General features: G+C 43.4%; 1 protein-coding gene across 1 annotated transcript; it reads left to right on the top strand.

The window, feature by feature from the left end:
• The first annotated feature begins 2,310 nt into the window (after positions 1 to 2,310).
• LOC120700992 (putative F-box/LRR-repeat protein 23) lies at positions 2,311 to 5,107 on the top strand. Its single transcript, XM_039985171.1, has 2 exons — positions 2,311 to 2,648; positions 4,666 to 5,107. The coding sequence occupies exons 1-2, from the start codon at positions 2,311 to 2,313 to the stop codon at positions 5,105 to 5,107; spliced, it is 780 nt and encodes a 259-aa protein (XP_039841105.1).
• The last annotated feature ends 11,032 nt before the right edge of the window (positions 5,108 to 16,139 follow it).

Genomic DNA, 16,139 nt, shown 5'->3' with positions numbered 1-16,139 from the left:
AGTACCGCCTCACCCCAGCTGTAGGGCGGTACGTCCTCGTCCCCATCCGCAATCTCCCGTGCATACGGAAGGAGAATCCTATCGACCGAGTTGCCATGAGTGTTGTTGAACATGATGTAACTAAGCAACCAAAGTAGGTACGCCTCCAGCGATCTGGTCACACTGTACTCGTCTGCATCCGCAGCGAATAGGGCAGGCTGCATAAACAATTAAGATTAATGGTTTCAACTGTCAATGGAACATTTGAATTGTAACAATTAAATTTATATATGGAATGAATACGTACTGTAAACTATAGGAACCAGGTCTTCGAAGGACCTGCTGCTCGCGGGTGCGGGTTGATCGGACCTGCTTCCTCCACGCGGTCAACTAGGGCAAAACGGGCCTCCAGCTCATCCTTCCACGAGGCCGCCACCACACGCGGACCTACAGCCTCCCCGACGATAGGGAGGCCGAGGAGGTAGGTCACGTCCTGTAGCGTAGGAGTCATCTCTCCACACGGGAGGTGGAACGTGTGTGTCTCCGGCCTCCATCTGTCAACGAGCGCCGTCAGGAGGGATCGGTCGAGCTGAATAGGCCCAACCTCGACAAGACGGCTCAGAGTTAGTAGACCGGCCTCACGTAACCTAAAAATAAACAAAATTGTCGAAACAAAGGAATACCGACGAATACATAAGTGATAAACAATAATATTTCATTACATACCGGTCACACCAATCGTAGTGTATAGATATCGCCTCCCCGGGTGGACGAGGACGTAGCACCTCTAGGGCTCGGTGCTCAACAGCTGCAAAGTAAGACCTATGGCTCGAGTCGATCACTGGGTCTAGCAAAGAGTCCATCTCCATACCTGCATTCAAAAATATATGAGAACACATAGGTAAATATATATTTCATACAAACTGGACACATAGGTACAATAATAGTTCATTACATACCTGCAATATTTCATTACTACATATTACAAATAATGAAATACAATTGTGGATCATGACACCGAATGTCTTCCACGAGCAATTCTCGCCGATGCTCGTCTGAACGTAGGAGGTGCTCCATCTCTGGGATTTCCGGAAGGACCGACGTCAGCAGCATCGTGAAGTGCATTCTGAGGACACTTCTTGTAGTTGTGACCCAATGCTCCACATTGGCTGCAACGCTTTTGTGCCTTGCTTGCTTCCGCCTCGTCCATACCATTCCGAATACGACGTGTCTGACGGCGGCCTTTGCCTTTCTTAGTGGCTGGATCAGGAATAAACATCTTATTCTCATTATCCTGAGTGAAAGGCCCCACAATTCCAATCCCGTATACCTCATGTCCTCAGGTGGATACAGCTGCTTCCTTGCTGAAGTAAGGTGAAACAAATACTCCTGGCTGCAACGCAGACTCTGCACATGCCGCAATGAGATGGGAGCATGTCAAATGCAATAACTTAGGCTTCATGCAGGAGCAGAAGGCTTTGCCATCTACTGTAATCAAACTCTCCTGTACCACCCTATCTCTACGGATACCACGACCAGTTCTATCCTTGCATAGAACCTCAAATCTATGCTCCATTGTACCTGTCGATATGACGCGGTGCAGTTTGGCCTTTTCAATCTTTTCTTGCATATATTGTGTCACTCTTTTGCAAAACTGAATTTGGGGGTTGCTGATGTTTATGCTTGCAGCCGTGTAACGCTCTCTGAAATACTTCATGCACCCATATATGATGAACTCAACAATTCCCACAAGAGGAAAGGCACGACAAGAACGCATAACCATATTGAAACATTCTGCATGGTTCGTTGTCTGAATACCATACCGTATTCCGTTGGTATCATAAAGGAATGACCATTTCTCCTTAGGTGCACCTCGAATCCAGTGTGAAAATGGCTTCTCAATTGAATCCCTAGCCTCTGCAGCCTGACTCGTGACTGCTCCTGATGCCCTTACCTTCACTAGCTCAAATGACAAAGGGAATGACGGCAAGGGAATATACAGACCCATGTCACCCGTTGGGGGGCGACAGGGCTTTTTTTTCCCAGAGACCTCATTGCGAATTTGAAGAAAAAAAAATTTCACTTAAGGCCTGTCGCCCTATGGGGGCGACCGGGGGGTATTTTTGAAATATTTTAAAATGGACATATATTTTTGAAATTTTTATTTTTAAAAAATATAAAAAAGAAAAAACCCCTTGGAGGAGCATTATGACGAGGAGTCTAAAAAAAAGAACAATCAACATGGGCCGGCTTACGTATGACAGTCTGTATATAAAAAGATTCTGCACTGCAATTCATCAACAAACTAACTATACCTACACTGCATTCCCAATGTCCTCCGCGGCGCTGCCGCCGCCGCCGCCGCCGGCGAGTGGCTGGGCGGGTCTCCCACATGACGTCCTGTGGTCTGCCTTCACCGTGCTGGGGCAGCGAGAGATCCTCTCCGGCGCCGGGCTCGCGTGCGCCGCGTGGTGGCGATTCGCGCGCGACGAGCCCGCCATGTGGCGCCGGATCGATCTGAGGGCTTCTGCGCCGCGGGACGAGGATGACGACGATGACTCGTCAGAATGGAAAGCGATGACGCTCGCCGCCGTCGACCGCAGCGCTGGGCAGTGCGAGGCTTTCTGGGGCCGCGCCGACGATGAGGTCTTGCTCTACCTCGCCGACAGGTTTGGACTTGATCCTTTTCTCTTCGATGTATAATATATGGGAATCGACTTATTATTACTATTATTGTCCCACTGAATTAAAAATCCTACTTGTCATCCTAAACAACTATTATTATTATTGTCGGTTTGGAGATTTATTTAGTTCTTCGTTACACAGCATCAGTTTGAGGAAAATCTTCTTACATATTAGAGGAAAATAATTCTTCTTATATTGATTGGTGGCTCGCACACCATGACGTTATCTATATCTATAAAACCTATAAAGTTAGTCCCCACTAAGAGTCATAAACTCTATTTCTCTCAACATGCAAGCTATCAATGTCATCATCCATTAAAAAACTTCTATTTATGCCTTCTACCGATTTTCTGTGCACAACCACAAGTCACTATTATAAGCCATCAATTCTAGCGCAAATGATTCCTCCACCACAACAAACACATATGAAAGGAGCAGAAGAAAATCAAAAGCCGTCACTGCAATATGAAGAAACCCAAAGATCGTCCCTGTAATCGGGTTTAAATAACTCCACTTCATCTCCGGCATGCCCTGCTCTACTCGGCACGGCTGTAGCTAAGGGCACCGTTGATTTCATCTTCGGCAACGCCGCCGCCGTGCTGCAGGGTTGCAACCTCCATGCCCGGCGTCCGCTCTCCAACCAGAGCAGCATCTAGGAAAAAGGAGATGAAAGCTCTTTGGTGGTGTTTATGCTCATCTTCATGGTGTTTGGTTTCAATCTCCTTTTTTATGGTTTTCTGATGGGGAGGAAAGAGGCGGTAAAAGAATAATGTAATAATAAGAATACAAGGATAAGGATTAAAATGAGAAAAATAAAAAGAAGAAAAAAAGAAAGGAGAAAAGGAAAAGGTAGAGAAAATAAATTGAAAAAATAAAAAAAGAGAAAAAAGAAATAAAAGTATAAAAAATAAAAAGAAAAATTTGTCTCATACTTTACGAGTGTTAATTTTGTCATTAATCTTCTATTTTGCTAAAATAATCTTTCTTCTATGTCTCAAGTCCCGCAGCAACGCGCGGAGAATCACCTAATATCCTATATAGATGGCACCCACTAACTAATTCTATCTTCATGCAAGGTGTCCACATCATTCCCCACTAAATGTCCCACTAACTTGCAATCCTTTCATGCAATCTATTCATGTTCCATTATTAATTACAAAAAATATCCATATCATCTCTAATATCTGCAATACTTTAATCTTTATTAATCTATTAATGTAAAATGCTATTTTTTATCATTTATTCTTCTATAATGCCGTCAAATATTCTATCGGTGTTTCTTCTATTAGCTTATCGATTTTTACTAGATCTGATAAAGAAAAAATGTCAATGCCATCTTTACTATGTGCAATACTTTTAATCATTAATCTATTAACGTAAATTCATATACATACACTATTTTTTTCATCATCGATTCTTATATAATGTGGTCAAATATTCTATTGGTGTTTCGTCTATTAGCTTATTGATTTTTAATAGATCTGATAAAAAAATAACATACAAGTAAAATTCTATCCTATATATATTCTATAAAGATGGCACCACTAAAGTCATTAACTCTATTACTCTCGATATGCAAGCTATTCATATCATACAGGAACCCATTATATTAGACGCCACATCACCATCCACTAGGACCATCTATTTATATCTTCTACTAATTTTCTGTGAATGTTACCATACAATCACCTTAGTATTTCTACTTTCAAATTTCACTTTAAAAGTTTGTTTAAGAAATCCCGCATCAACGCGCATTGTATCACCTAGTTATATTCTATAAGCACACCACTAGTGCTTATAGTACTTGGACGTACGAGATCCCAATACCTTTCAATCTCTTTGTTTTGGAAGGTAGAATCAACTATTGTACAATCAACTAATCCCTTTGCTTCTTGCGATGACTGTCACTGCTCTATCATATGCTCCATCAGATGTAAATATTGTCATCCAATTTTTTTAGTCATGGGCTTTGTCTAACTGAATGATGATCGACTTTTGCAGGACGTCATATATGAAAAGCCTCCGTGTCACATCAGATTACGATGTGTCCTCTCAAGTGTTCGCTGAGGTGGTGAAGAAATTCCCTATGCTCGAGGAGCTCGAGCTAGTGCTCAAACCTGACGCCTACAACTACGGAACCAAGTCAGGACTACCACCTACCAACTCCTGGGTGGAGCTGTTCCAATCCGCTTGTGAAGCTTGCAGCCATCTGCACAATTTCACCGTGCGCCGTGCCAGCAAAGTGACACGCTTTGACCCCTACTATCTAAGGGAACGCAGACGACCTTTCTCGATCCCAGTGATGCACGGCCTACACTCCCTCGAGCTTTCTGATGGCAGCTTCACCAAGGATATGGTGATGCAGATTGTGGACAAATGCCCTAGTCTCGAGTCTCTCAACATTAGCGACGTGCTGGCACATACCCATGGGATAAAGAGCTGAGGAACAAGTGCTCTAGGATAAAGGATCTCACGCTTCAATTTTCGTGTTATTATTTCGAGAGCGATAATTTTGATATCAAATGGTAGCTAGATGGTGTTTCATTTGTCTTAAAAACTGGATATATGGTGGTGTTTGATTTCATGATAGTTGGTGTTTGATTTTTGTCACAAAAGTTGGATATTATAAATGCGTAGTATATATGGTGTTCATCTCGTGAAAATTTGTTTATCATCTATCGTGCATGTTAAATTGTGATCCTCGACGATCCTTCTTTTCATCACTGCTTTACGAATTACGACGCTTGTTATTTTATCATTATCAAGCCTAGAAAACGTGACAAAACCTTGAGTGTGAAGGTGTCACAAGAAAAATTCCACTTTATGACGTGGCAACACATTATCTTTGTATGGCCAGTTTTAAAATACTATAGCTGAAAGTATATAAGCCAGGCACTCAGCTAACAAACCATAGTACCGAAAGCCTATTATCAGGGAACTGCTAGCGCCTAGACATCGGATTCGGGCGCTACTATCGGACGGCACCGGCCACCGGAGAGAAAATTCTCACTGTAACATTTTTCTGATGTTGCATGATGACCGGATCGAATGAACTATTTAGAATATGTTATTGCAACATTTGTTTCAAACATTTGCAACATAAAAAAGCAGTGTTTGCGACTTCAAAAAACATATTGATAATTTGTTATTAGCCATTCGTTGATGATGAGCAAAAAGACACCCGCTGCAGCATCTGTTTCATGTTTCATGGAACATTTAAAATTCACATAAAATATCTCAATGAAAATGTAACATCCGGATTAAACATTTACAACATATATTTAAAACATATGCGATATTGCAACATCTAGATCTATTTTTGCAACATCCACATGAAACACTTTCAACATTCTTTTGAAACATTTTAAACATGTGGATCATACGCTTGCAACAATGCAGCAAAACCTGCCAGCTGACCACCATGGACGCCGTCTGGAGCTCATCCATCGGCCGGCATGGGGGAAGCTGCGAGGAGTAGGGATGTAAATAGTACGGATATTTCCGGACCATATTCAAATTTTGTAACACCCTAAATTTTCCATTAGAAGAGTCTAGGTTAGTTTCACAATTTTCTAGCTTCAAAAGGAATTATTTTCGCACTTTGAAAAACACATTGTAGGCTTTAATTTGAATTGTTGCATTCATACTGGTGCATATTTTATTTTATTTTGAATGTGTTTGAGTTTCTAAGCCTTCCCGAATTGTGAACCAGATCCAACCGAGTCAAAGCAACCTTGGTCTTTTTGCATAAAAACCCTTCAGTTTTCGTCAAATCAATCCACCGTCCTCTGTTATTCAAAAGTATTTATGTTTTAGCCCTGTTTTCTTACTGTTTAGCTCAGTTTAATGTTTTCTCTCCCAAACAAGTCCCTGCAACATTGTTTTTAGCATATCTTTACTGTTTTAGCTCCGTTTTAAGTGTTCTTGGTTCCGTTGCGATCATTGTAATGCGTAGAACTAGTTTTTAAGTGTTTTGTCTCTGTTTTACCATGATTGGTGTACTGTTTTAATTTGTTTATTGTTTGCTTGTATGTACTTGTATTGCTTTGCATGTTCGTGACGTATAGACGAGGAGCCGTTCGAGAACTTCCAAGAGCAAGACCTCGAGGAGTTTGACAAGCAGCAAGTAACTGAGCAAGGTAAGTATATTCCTTGATCATTTTTTGTCCCAATAACACTTAATTAAGCTTGCATGCATTAATATTGTGGGGAATACCTATATATCCTTATTGATGATCCCTATCCTTGATTAGCCGGGTTTTGTTATAAAAGACTTTTGGGTAGTATGCTTAGCCGCTGAACAATGGTTATGGGTGGGTTCTATAATACTTTTGAGACATGAAACTTCATTATATACATATTCTTTGGAATAATATCATGCTTTGGTAACTTGATTAAAATCAACCATGGAGCGACCACCCGGGAAAACAGCGCAACCACAAGAACTACATGGCTCTGGTCTTGACTAATTAATTAGATTTCTCTGGCTTGTTAGTAGCTTACCGAAAGTCACAAGAGGGGGGACTAGGTTTAAGAGGGGTACTCGGCCTGCCAAAGGGGTTGGTACGCCTACGGGGTACACTCGCTTTGGGAGAGGGTGCACTCGCCTAGCGGCTGAAATCTTAGCGGACTACTACTGGTTAGGGAGTCTTTGTAAAGGCCTCGTAGCGTTCCTATGCAATCACACCTAAGGAAGTGTGGTATTGTGCCTAGCTAGCACGACATGGTTGGGTCCAAAGTTCTTTTGAACTTTTACGCGACTTGTGGTGAAAATATGCAACCTCTGCAGAGTAAAAACTGATATATCAGCAATGCTCATGGTCAAGAGCGGCTCGGACCCTCACATGTCAACTTAATGGAAATCACTACTTAAATTCAGTTGTTTATTTGTTCCAAACTATTTATTTACTTCAGTTTTACTACTTCTTTTATAAATATGGGTTTGGTTCATACATGCTTAGTAAATAGCTGCTTTAACTTTTATGATAATTAAAATACTTATTGCTTTACTCAGCCAGCCTTTATTCTTTGATACAAGCCTTATATTCATTTACTTTTCTAATATACTTGCTGAGTACGACATGTGTTCACCCTTGCTATTACCACATCATCTAGATCAAGATCAATTTGAGGATACCTAGAGGATATTTAGAACTTCTAGGCGTACGTTTCCCATAGTCAGCTATCTGCGGAGTCCGCTGCTAGAATAAATGCGAACTGAAACGCTTATTTTTTTATATTAATGATTTTCGGCTTGGTTTGAAATAAATTTAACTTCGGTACTTTATGGCATTGCTACTGTTATTCACTATTGTCGTCATATGTGTGTAATTTTGATACTGGTGCACATATGATTATTTGCTCGGTTTTATTCCTTCAAAACTGGGCGTGACAAATTTGATCCGGTCTGGAAGAATTTTTATTCGTTCGTATCCAATTCCTAGTATTCAATATCCGTAACCGATCCATATCCGAATGTTCAAAAGTTACAATGTTATGTTATCAATATCCATTACAGTCTTATCCAGCAAAACTAATACTATTCGTATCCGACTCTATATTCGAATAAAATACAAAAATAAATATGATATCAGTAATATCCATCAATATCCAATCCGTTTACATCTCCAGCGGGGAGCGATGGCCCGCGGGCAGCCACGCCGCTGGCAAGTTCTGCCCGCTCCCAGCTGCGCGAGCTCTGCCACGTGAGCCCCGAGCTCTGCTGTCCTGCGCTCGGATGCGCCCCTGGCTGTGGAGGTAGCGGCGGCTAGGGCTGGATAATGAGCCAGCTCGGCTCGTTAGCACACTGGCTCGGCTCGGCTCGTTAAAAAGCTCGAGCCAGCTCATTTGGCTCGCGAGTCAAATCATAAAAACACATATAGAGAGATTATAAAAGCAAGTGAGCAACAAACACAAAGTACTTATAATTTTAACACTAGAGAACATAAATCCATCCATCAATTGATCTACAATTTCATAGTTACACATAACGGTAAGTCCACAATTTCAGAATTGGACTAGAATGAGCTATCAAGGGATGTTAACTTAGCTCGTTATGGCTCGCGAGCAGCTCGATTTATAAAACGAGTTGAGCTCGAGCCGAGCCATTAACGAGCGAGTCGAGCGAGCTACCGAGTTACGAGTTTTTCGTCCAGCCCTAGCGGCGGCCTATGCGGCCAACAAGCTCCGCCCCTAGGCACAGGGCGTGAGGCGGCGCCGCGGCAACAGCATGCAGCGAGCTCATTGGCGTAGAGAGAGAATAGAGATGGAAGTCCGTATGGGATGGAAGTAGTGTGGGAGAGAGAGAACGTTTGGACAGAGCTAGAGGAATAATACCTTGGATGATAACGTGCCACCTAACCCTCCGACAAGGAGACAAGGACGCTCAGTTTCTAGCATTACCGTAAACATTAACTAAACTTATAAAAATATAAGAAAATATAGATGTTTTGTTTTTCTATAATTTGATCATCGATGTTCTAATCATGTAATTAAGTTATTTAAATGCAATAATATTTACAAATATAAAAATAACATGATTACAAATACTAAAAATATAACGAGCAATTATTTACTTCTCCAATACAAGTATTGGAAATGTCACGACATTGATGCTGATTCTCTATTGATATGACTATTGTGGTAGAACTTGCCTCAAGGATCTAGGATCTCCTTCATAATGAATCCTAAGCTGCTCTGATGTGGCCACCATCCTACAATACTACAAAAAATGATTTGTTGCAATGCCCTGATTTTTTTTAGGGACGAGTCAAAATGTAACTCGTTGCTACAAATAGAGTTGGGTTACTGTAGCAAACGCCCCGCCTATTTTCATGGATGAGGGGGTGACTCAACCCTACAAATGGCATTTTCATGAGCATGTCACCCCTTCACCTGCCCCTAATTATACCAAACAAAAGCTAGAAACTCCCTTTTTCTCCTCTCGACGAGCCATTGTTTAACTCCCTTTTTCTCCTCTCGACAAGCCATTGTTTGCTCGAGGAGGAGCTCTCTAAAAATTAAAAAAAAAAGTGAAAAAGGGAGGGAAGGTTTTAAAATTGATTTCCTTTGAGTTGAGGCTGTAGAAGGTTAGCTGATGCTAATCTCATATATTTTTATACTTTTTGAATAGTTAAGGCTCAAATGGAGCTCTCTTTGCCTTTAGCTAGATCTAGATCTCTATGAGATCGATTTGCCATTTGCAGCACCATTTGCCTCAAACTTTTGGATGAACTTGTGATATTTTAGTTGGAGAACATGACTATGAAATCATTTGGGTTCAATCTATAACTTTTAGGGGGTTTTCTAGAAGATAGATAAGTTACCCATCTTTAAAGCCCACTTTGCTCCAATTATCTCCTGCAAATATGTTCAACATTTTGATAGAATTATGAAGGACCAGACAGGCGACCAGAGGGGGAGTGGGGGGGTGATTGGGAGCCTCAAATCCGATTCGAAAAATCAGAGAGAAAAAGTCTCGATTGCACCCAACGCACCTCAGACTGCAAGTATCAGTACCACATAGCTCAAGACAGCTATCGGCACTAGAAATACTCACGCACATAAACCGGAACACGCACGCAGAAGCAAAGCAGTGAGAAACTCGAACAAAACTCAGATGCACAAAGTCACAAGCAAAAAGAAAATTAAATCCGTCAGAAAGCTGAATAACTCATCTACTCGAGACAAGATGTTAGTGCACAGGTAATAAAAACAAGAACTAGAAGAACTGAAAATAAAACTATAGCGAACACATGCACAACTTAACTAATTTTGTTTTGCTTTTTCTTTTTAACTTAGCCCTAACAAAAGCTAGTTAACACAAGAGCTACAAGATAAAGCTAACTAGAGCAAGACATGAGAACAACTAGCAAAGCACATAAAAGAAAACTGAGCCAGACATTAAGCAGAGGCAGGGGCTAGCAAAAACGCTCACCTTGGCGGGGAAAACCCGTGTGCCACATTCCCTCGAACACTTGATGGGCGTTCGATGAGTCTAGATGCAAATCATCTGCGTTTCACCATGAATAATTTCCCACACACGCACACGGTCCCAAGCGCCTGCAAACCAATCACAATCCAAGCTATACATGCACAAAGAAAACTCAAGAACACTACTCTAATTTGCTTGTTTTTGTTGCCGGCCGAGAGGCTCCAAACCCTCGTGTGCTGCTGTCACTGGCTGCCTGCCGAAGCCTCCCAGCAGCAGTGCGTCTCCCTTGTCCTGGCCAGGGCCGCCTTCCCTTGGGTGGCTTGCTGCTGCGCTGCTGGGAGCCTGTGCGCTGCACGCCTGGCTGGCCCCGCCTGAGCAGGTGCGCCCCAGGAAACCGTGCCTCTGGCCGAGCGCCTATTGGGCAGGGGGCGCCTGCCTTGGTCGCCCGGGGCGTCGCCCCTCGCTGGTTCTGGCTTGCTGCCGAGCGCAGGGGCCAAGGGCCGAAGCTGCCTGGGCAGCCCCCACGGTGGCCGTCTGCCACTCGCCGGCGTACAGCCAGGCGCCGCTGCGCCCTGCCTGTCCCCGATGCAAAAACAAGCTACCTGTGTTCCTACACAGAACCAAACAAGCAAGCTAACAAGCAAGCCCAAAATCCACCCAGAGGAATACGGCAACAGATACACTAATTAAATCAAATCAAACGCTCAGATGGCACAAGAAGGAGGAGGCCTCCTTTCCCATCGAATTCCAGTAACAAGTCTTAAGATTTCATCCTCAGTTTCCTAACCGTCGAGAGGAGTGGAGGGCAGGAGGGGGAAGAAGAAGAAAAACTTTGGGAGGAGAAGGTGGCGACGGGGTGAAGAAAGGCTCAGCTAGAACAACTACCGTGAGCCCCTCTTCTATCTCTATCTCTTCTACTCCTAAAAGTATGAATGGGCGACTCAGTCCGTCGCACAACGGAAGCGCCCCCTCTTCGTCGGTCTGCCTCGCGAGATCAGCAGCCATCCGATCGATGTTTTCCTCGCTGCGAGCAGTAGTCTGCAAAAACCGCCGCCCACGCGTCGTCGGCCCCCTCCCATACGTAATATTGTTCTAAAGAATATATATATATATATATATATATATATATATATATATATATATATATAATGTTATGGTATAATGCATCCAGACCAAACGGCGCACCTGGTCCAACCATGCACCCAAGTATGACTAACCGGCCCCTACATTGTGCATGCTTCCCGTACTAATTTATATCATGTACCTACCATACAAAGCTACGTAGCATAAAAATTCTACCAGACTGCATGTATGCATGGATGGAATCTTTTGTTGGTTGGATTGTTTCAAATAAAATTTTTCCTAAAACATAACTCTGATTGACAAACCGTTTGTTGCATCTTACTCAAAAAAATATGCTTATCAAAACAAGATCCAATATCAATATATTTTAATTTTTTATGCAAATTACATCTTTGTGTACCACTGATTGCAACTCTATATATTATTGAGTCGCAACTAGTTATAACTATATGTACTATTTGCATCCGATCTCTATAATTAGGTTCGTCTATTATTCTGGATACAATTAGAGTAGCAGTTGACTTTCAAATGTATAGTAACAGATTGCACATAACTGGATTGCAACTTGTAGTAATTATGTTGCAACTGGAACGTTAATTAGATTGCAACTAGTAGTAATTAGAGGTTGCGACTAGTACTGCCTGGTTGCAACTGAACCAATAACTGGGTTGCAAATGAGTAGTAATTGATTTTTAACTAGTAGTAACTAATTGCAATTAATAGTAACTGGCTTGCCATAAGTATTAATTGCTTGCACAGGTAGTAATTGAATAGTAACTGGTTACAACTTTCATTAACTAGGCTTGCAACTAGTAGCAATTGGGTAAAAACTAGATTCTAAGTGGTTGCAATAAGCGCTAACTACACGACAACCAAGTTGCAATTGTGTCATAGCTGTGATAGCAACTCATAGTACAGTAAGGTTACGTTACATACTTGAAAAAAATAAGTTCATCAAATATAGTATTTTTTTCCAACAAACTGGTGCAAACGGATCTGAAATTGGAGTTACGATTTATGAGATATTGTATTTTTTCGATCCGAATCAAGAAAAGATTCTCTGCATACATGCTTCTTGGTGGGTGACGGAGGAATGAATTGTGATTGGTTGCCTGCCTCTAATTTTGCATGCGTGAGGGTGGACCAGCAGTTATACGACCGGCGGAGGGTCTATAGCAAATGCATCTTATATATATATATATATATATATATATATATATATATATATATATATATATATATATATATATATATATATATAGAAATCTCATGTCTCAAAGATAATGTAGTAAACCCACCCGTAACCATTGTTCAACGGCTAAGTATACTACCCAAAAGACTTTTACAACAAAACCCGGCTAATCAAGGACAAGAATAATCAATTCGGATAATAGGAAGTCCCCCGCCCCCAACATTAATGCATGCAAGCTTAAATAAATGTTATTGGGACCAAGAATGATCAAGGAATATACTTACCTTCCTCAGTTACTTGCTGGTGCTAGAAGTCTTCAAAGTCTTGATCCTGGAAGTTCTCGAATGGCTCCTCGTCTACTCGTCACGTACAAACCAAGCAATACAAGTACATACAAGCAAACAATAGAAACACACTAAAACAATTAGTCATGGAAAAACAGATATAAAAGGCTTAAAACTAGTTTTACACGGTACAACGATCACAACGGTACTAAGAACGCTTAAAACGGAGTTTAAATTGTGAAGATATACAAAAAATAGTGCTGCAGGGACTTGTTTGCGAGTAAAACTATAAAAATGGGTTAAACAGAAAGAAAACAAGACTGAAAACATAATTTTATATAAAAACATAGGGGCTAATGTGCAAAAGAGCCAGCCCTGGAAGGCGGGTTCTAAAAAGACAAAGGTTAGGGTGTTTTCTACAAGAAAAAGGACTAAAACCGAAATACTTTTGAATACAGGTGGACGGCGGGTTGATTTGACGAAAACTGGGCGGCTAAACTACAAAAATGCCATGGTTGACTTGTGGAACAGGCTTTGACTGGAACTAGATCGGCACGATCGGATGGCCTGTGCGTGCCAGGGCACCAAACGGCGGCAGGGCGGCGGCGCCGCCATGCCCGCACGACGGAAACTCGCCGGCGCAGTGGTGTAACGGCGCTCTCGTGCACAAAAAATGCACAATTGGGTGCCACGGCACCAGGTGTTGACGGCTGTTAAGTCCTAAAATCAGCCGTCAACTCCTACAACTTTTCATGATCAATAATTACCAAACTTAGGTATAGGGCTTATGACTAATCGAATTCCACGAGTTTTGGTGAATTATCATTTGCAGGCACCCACATCTGTAAAACGAGGAAAATATAAGTGAACACAGAAGAAATGCACAGAATATCTTGCAGCTGTGTTTCACTTACAAGAAGGGCCCACAAACTAGATGAAATGGGCACGACAAGCAAGATGCACCCAAGGATCAAGACCAGGGCTCACCTATCAGCTGACCAGAGGAAGGCAGGCCTAGGGGAGCGCCATTTGGGCTCGGCCGGCCCCCTGGGTCGTCCAACCCCCTAGTGGGCCAAATCAGGTCTATCTTTCTCCAGCAGTCTCCCACGCCTCCCCTACATCTATCATGGATGTGCACAGTACCACCTCGCGAGTCTAACCGCGGATCCACCTTTGGAGAGGCTACATAAGGAGGAGGAGAGCACCCCATTCAATACACCACCATCATGTAGATCTTGTGCTTCATTGCAAAGGCGAGGCGCTGTGTAGGCTAGTGCTTAGAGTAGCAGGAGTGTGAGGAATAGTTCGGAGGAGCGCCGGCCTGTCGGCGCTCTTCTCCAACTTGTACCTCTACGAATGCTGGCTTCCTCTGGTATGAGTAAGTTAGTATTTATGATTCTTGTATTGCATAGTACTTTTGTATGGGTGAGATCAATTCTCTTACTCGCGGGTTCGTCGCTCCGTATTTATACGGAGTGCTATAGTTTGCTACGGGATATCAGACGTAGTTAGACTGTAGTAATAATCAGTAGCGTAGGCGTTGTGTCTATACTAAGGATTACCTTCGTTTGCCTTATATCCCACGGTCTGTGAGGTAGGCCGTAGGTGGTGATAGCCCTGTTGGTCCTTAGTAGTCCTCCACGTTCGAATATAGCGTAGAGCCGTTGGCCGGAGTCTCCTGACCATTTCAGGGGTAAGCCGGTGCCCGAAGTGAGTCATACCCGAGAGATCGACCTTTAACTCATCTTTAGTGCTACCACAGGAATCCTCTCCAGCCTTGCCACTTAATCTTGGTGTGTCCTTGGACCGACTGAGTTAGGAGTTAGTGCACACACGTTCCCTATGGATACGATACCCTTGAATACTCACGGGTGAAAGCTACGACGGTATCCGTGCGCTTGCGGATTAATTCGCATCGCTAAAATACCCAACACTAGGGCGCAACGGGGAATCCATCTGGGTGGTTTGGAGGCGGCGACCGAGCGTCGGCGGTGGCTGGAGACGAGAGGAGGTGGTAGCGCACTCCGACGAGCCCGGAGGAGCTCGTCTAGGCACGAAAACGAGGCAAACCCGAGGGGGTTAGGACAGGTGGCGCATGGGGAAGCTCCCAGTGTTACCAGAACGGGGCGAGCGGTGGCGAGGTGGGAGATCGACGGTGGCGCGCGGCGAGCTCAAGCGGCGGCGAGAGCACGTGTGCGCTGCGCGAAACTAGGACGGAAAAAGGAAGGCGACAGGGGTGGAGGCCGGGTCCTGCGGGAGAAAAAGGGTGGCGTGCGGGCTGTGTGCCCGAGATTGGGCGGGGTGATGTGTCTGTGCCGGACTTGGCTCAATGTAACATCCCGTATTTTTACGGAATGTTATATTCTCCAAAAATGCGAATTTTCAAAAACTTTTTGTGTGCAAGTGTAAATAGGCAGAAATAATGTAAGGATTTAATTCTTTTCCATCTCAAATTCCTAGTAAATAAAAAACAAATCAAATAAGGTTCATATAAATGATAGTGTGATTTATTTGGAGTTGTTTGAATCCTTTTTTAAATCTATTTCCATTTGATTTGGATTTCCCTTGTTTGAATTTGTGTTGGTTTTAATTTGAAATCAGCCATTCCAATTAAAATCAAAATGTAACTAACCTCCCCAACCTCTAACAGGCTCAAACCCGCCTAAACCCTCAGTCTAACCCGCCAGCCCAAAGTTCCTTCCGGGCTCGGCCCGCGCATGCACATGCTCACGCGCGCAGACGCGCCCGCGCGGCCCAGCCGCGCCGCAGGCCGCCTTCCCCGCGTCCGGCCCACAAAACGTCACTGCGGCCCGCACCATTGGCCTGCACCTCTACCCCTTCCTTCACGGGAGTCACTGATAGGTGGGGACCACCTGTCAGCTTTACCCCTAACCTCTCAACCACTCCCCCTCTCTCTCACCAGCTCGACCCAGCCCGCGTTGCCCGCGCCTCCCGCCGGCCGCTGACGCCACGCCTGCCCCGC

The sequence above is a fragment of the Panicum virgatum genome, chromosome 3K (genome assembly GCF_016808335.1).
Source record: "Panicum virgatum strain AP13 chromosome 3K, P.virgatum_v5, whole genome shotgun sequence".
Taxonomy (NCBI): Eukaryota; Viridiplantae; Streptophyta; class Magnoliopsida; order Poales; family Poaceae; genus Panicum; species Panicum virgatum.
Note: the sequence above shows the minus strand (reverse complement) of the source record. Positions and strands in the feature narration are given on the sequence as shown.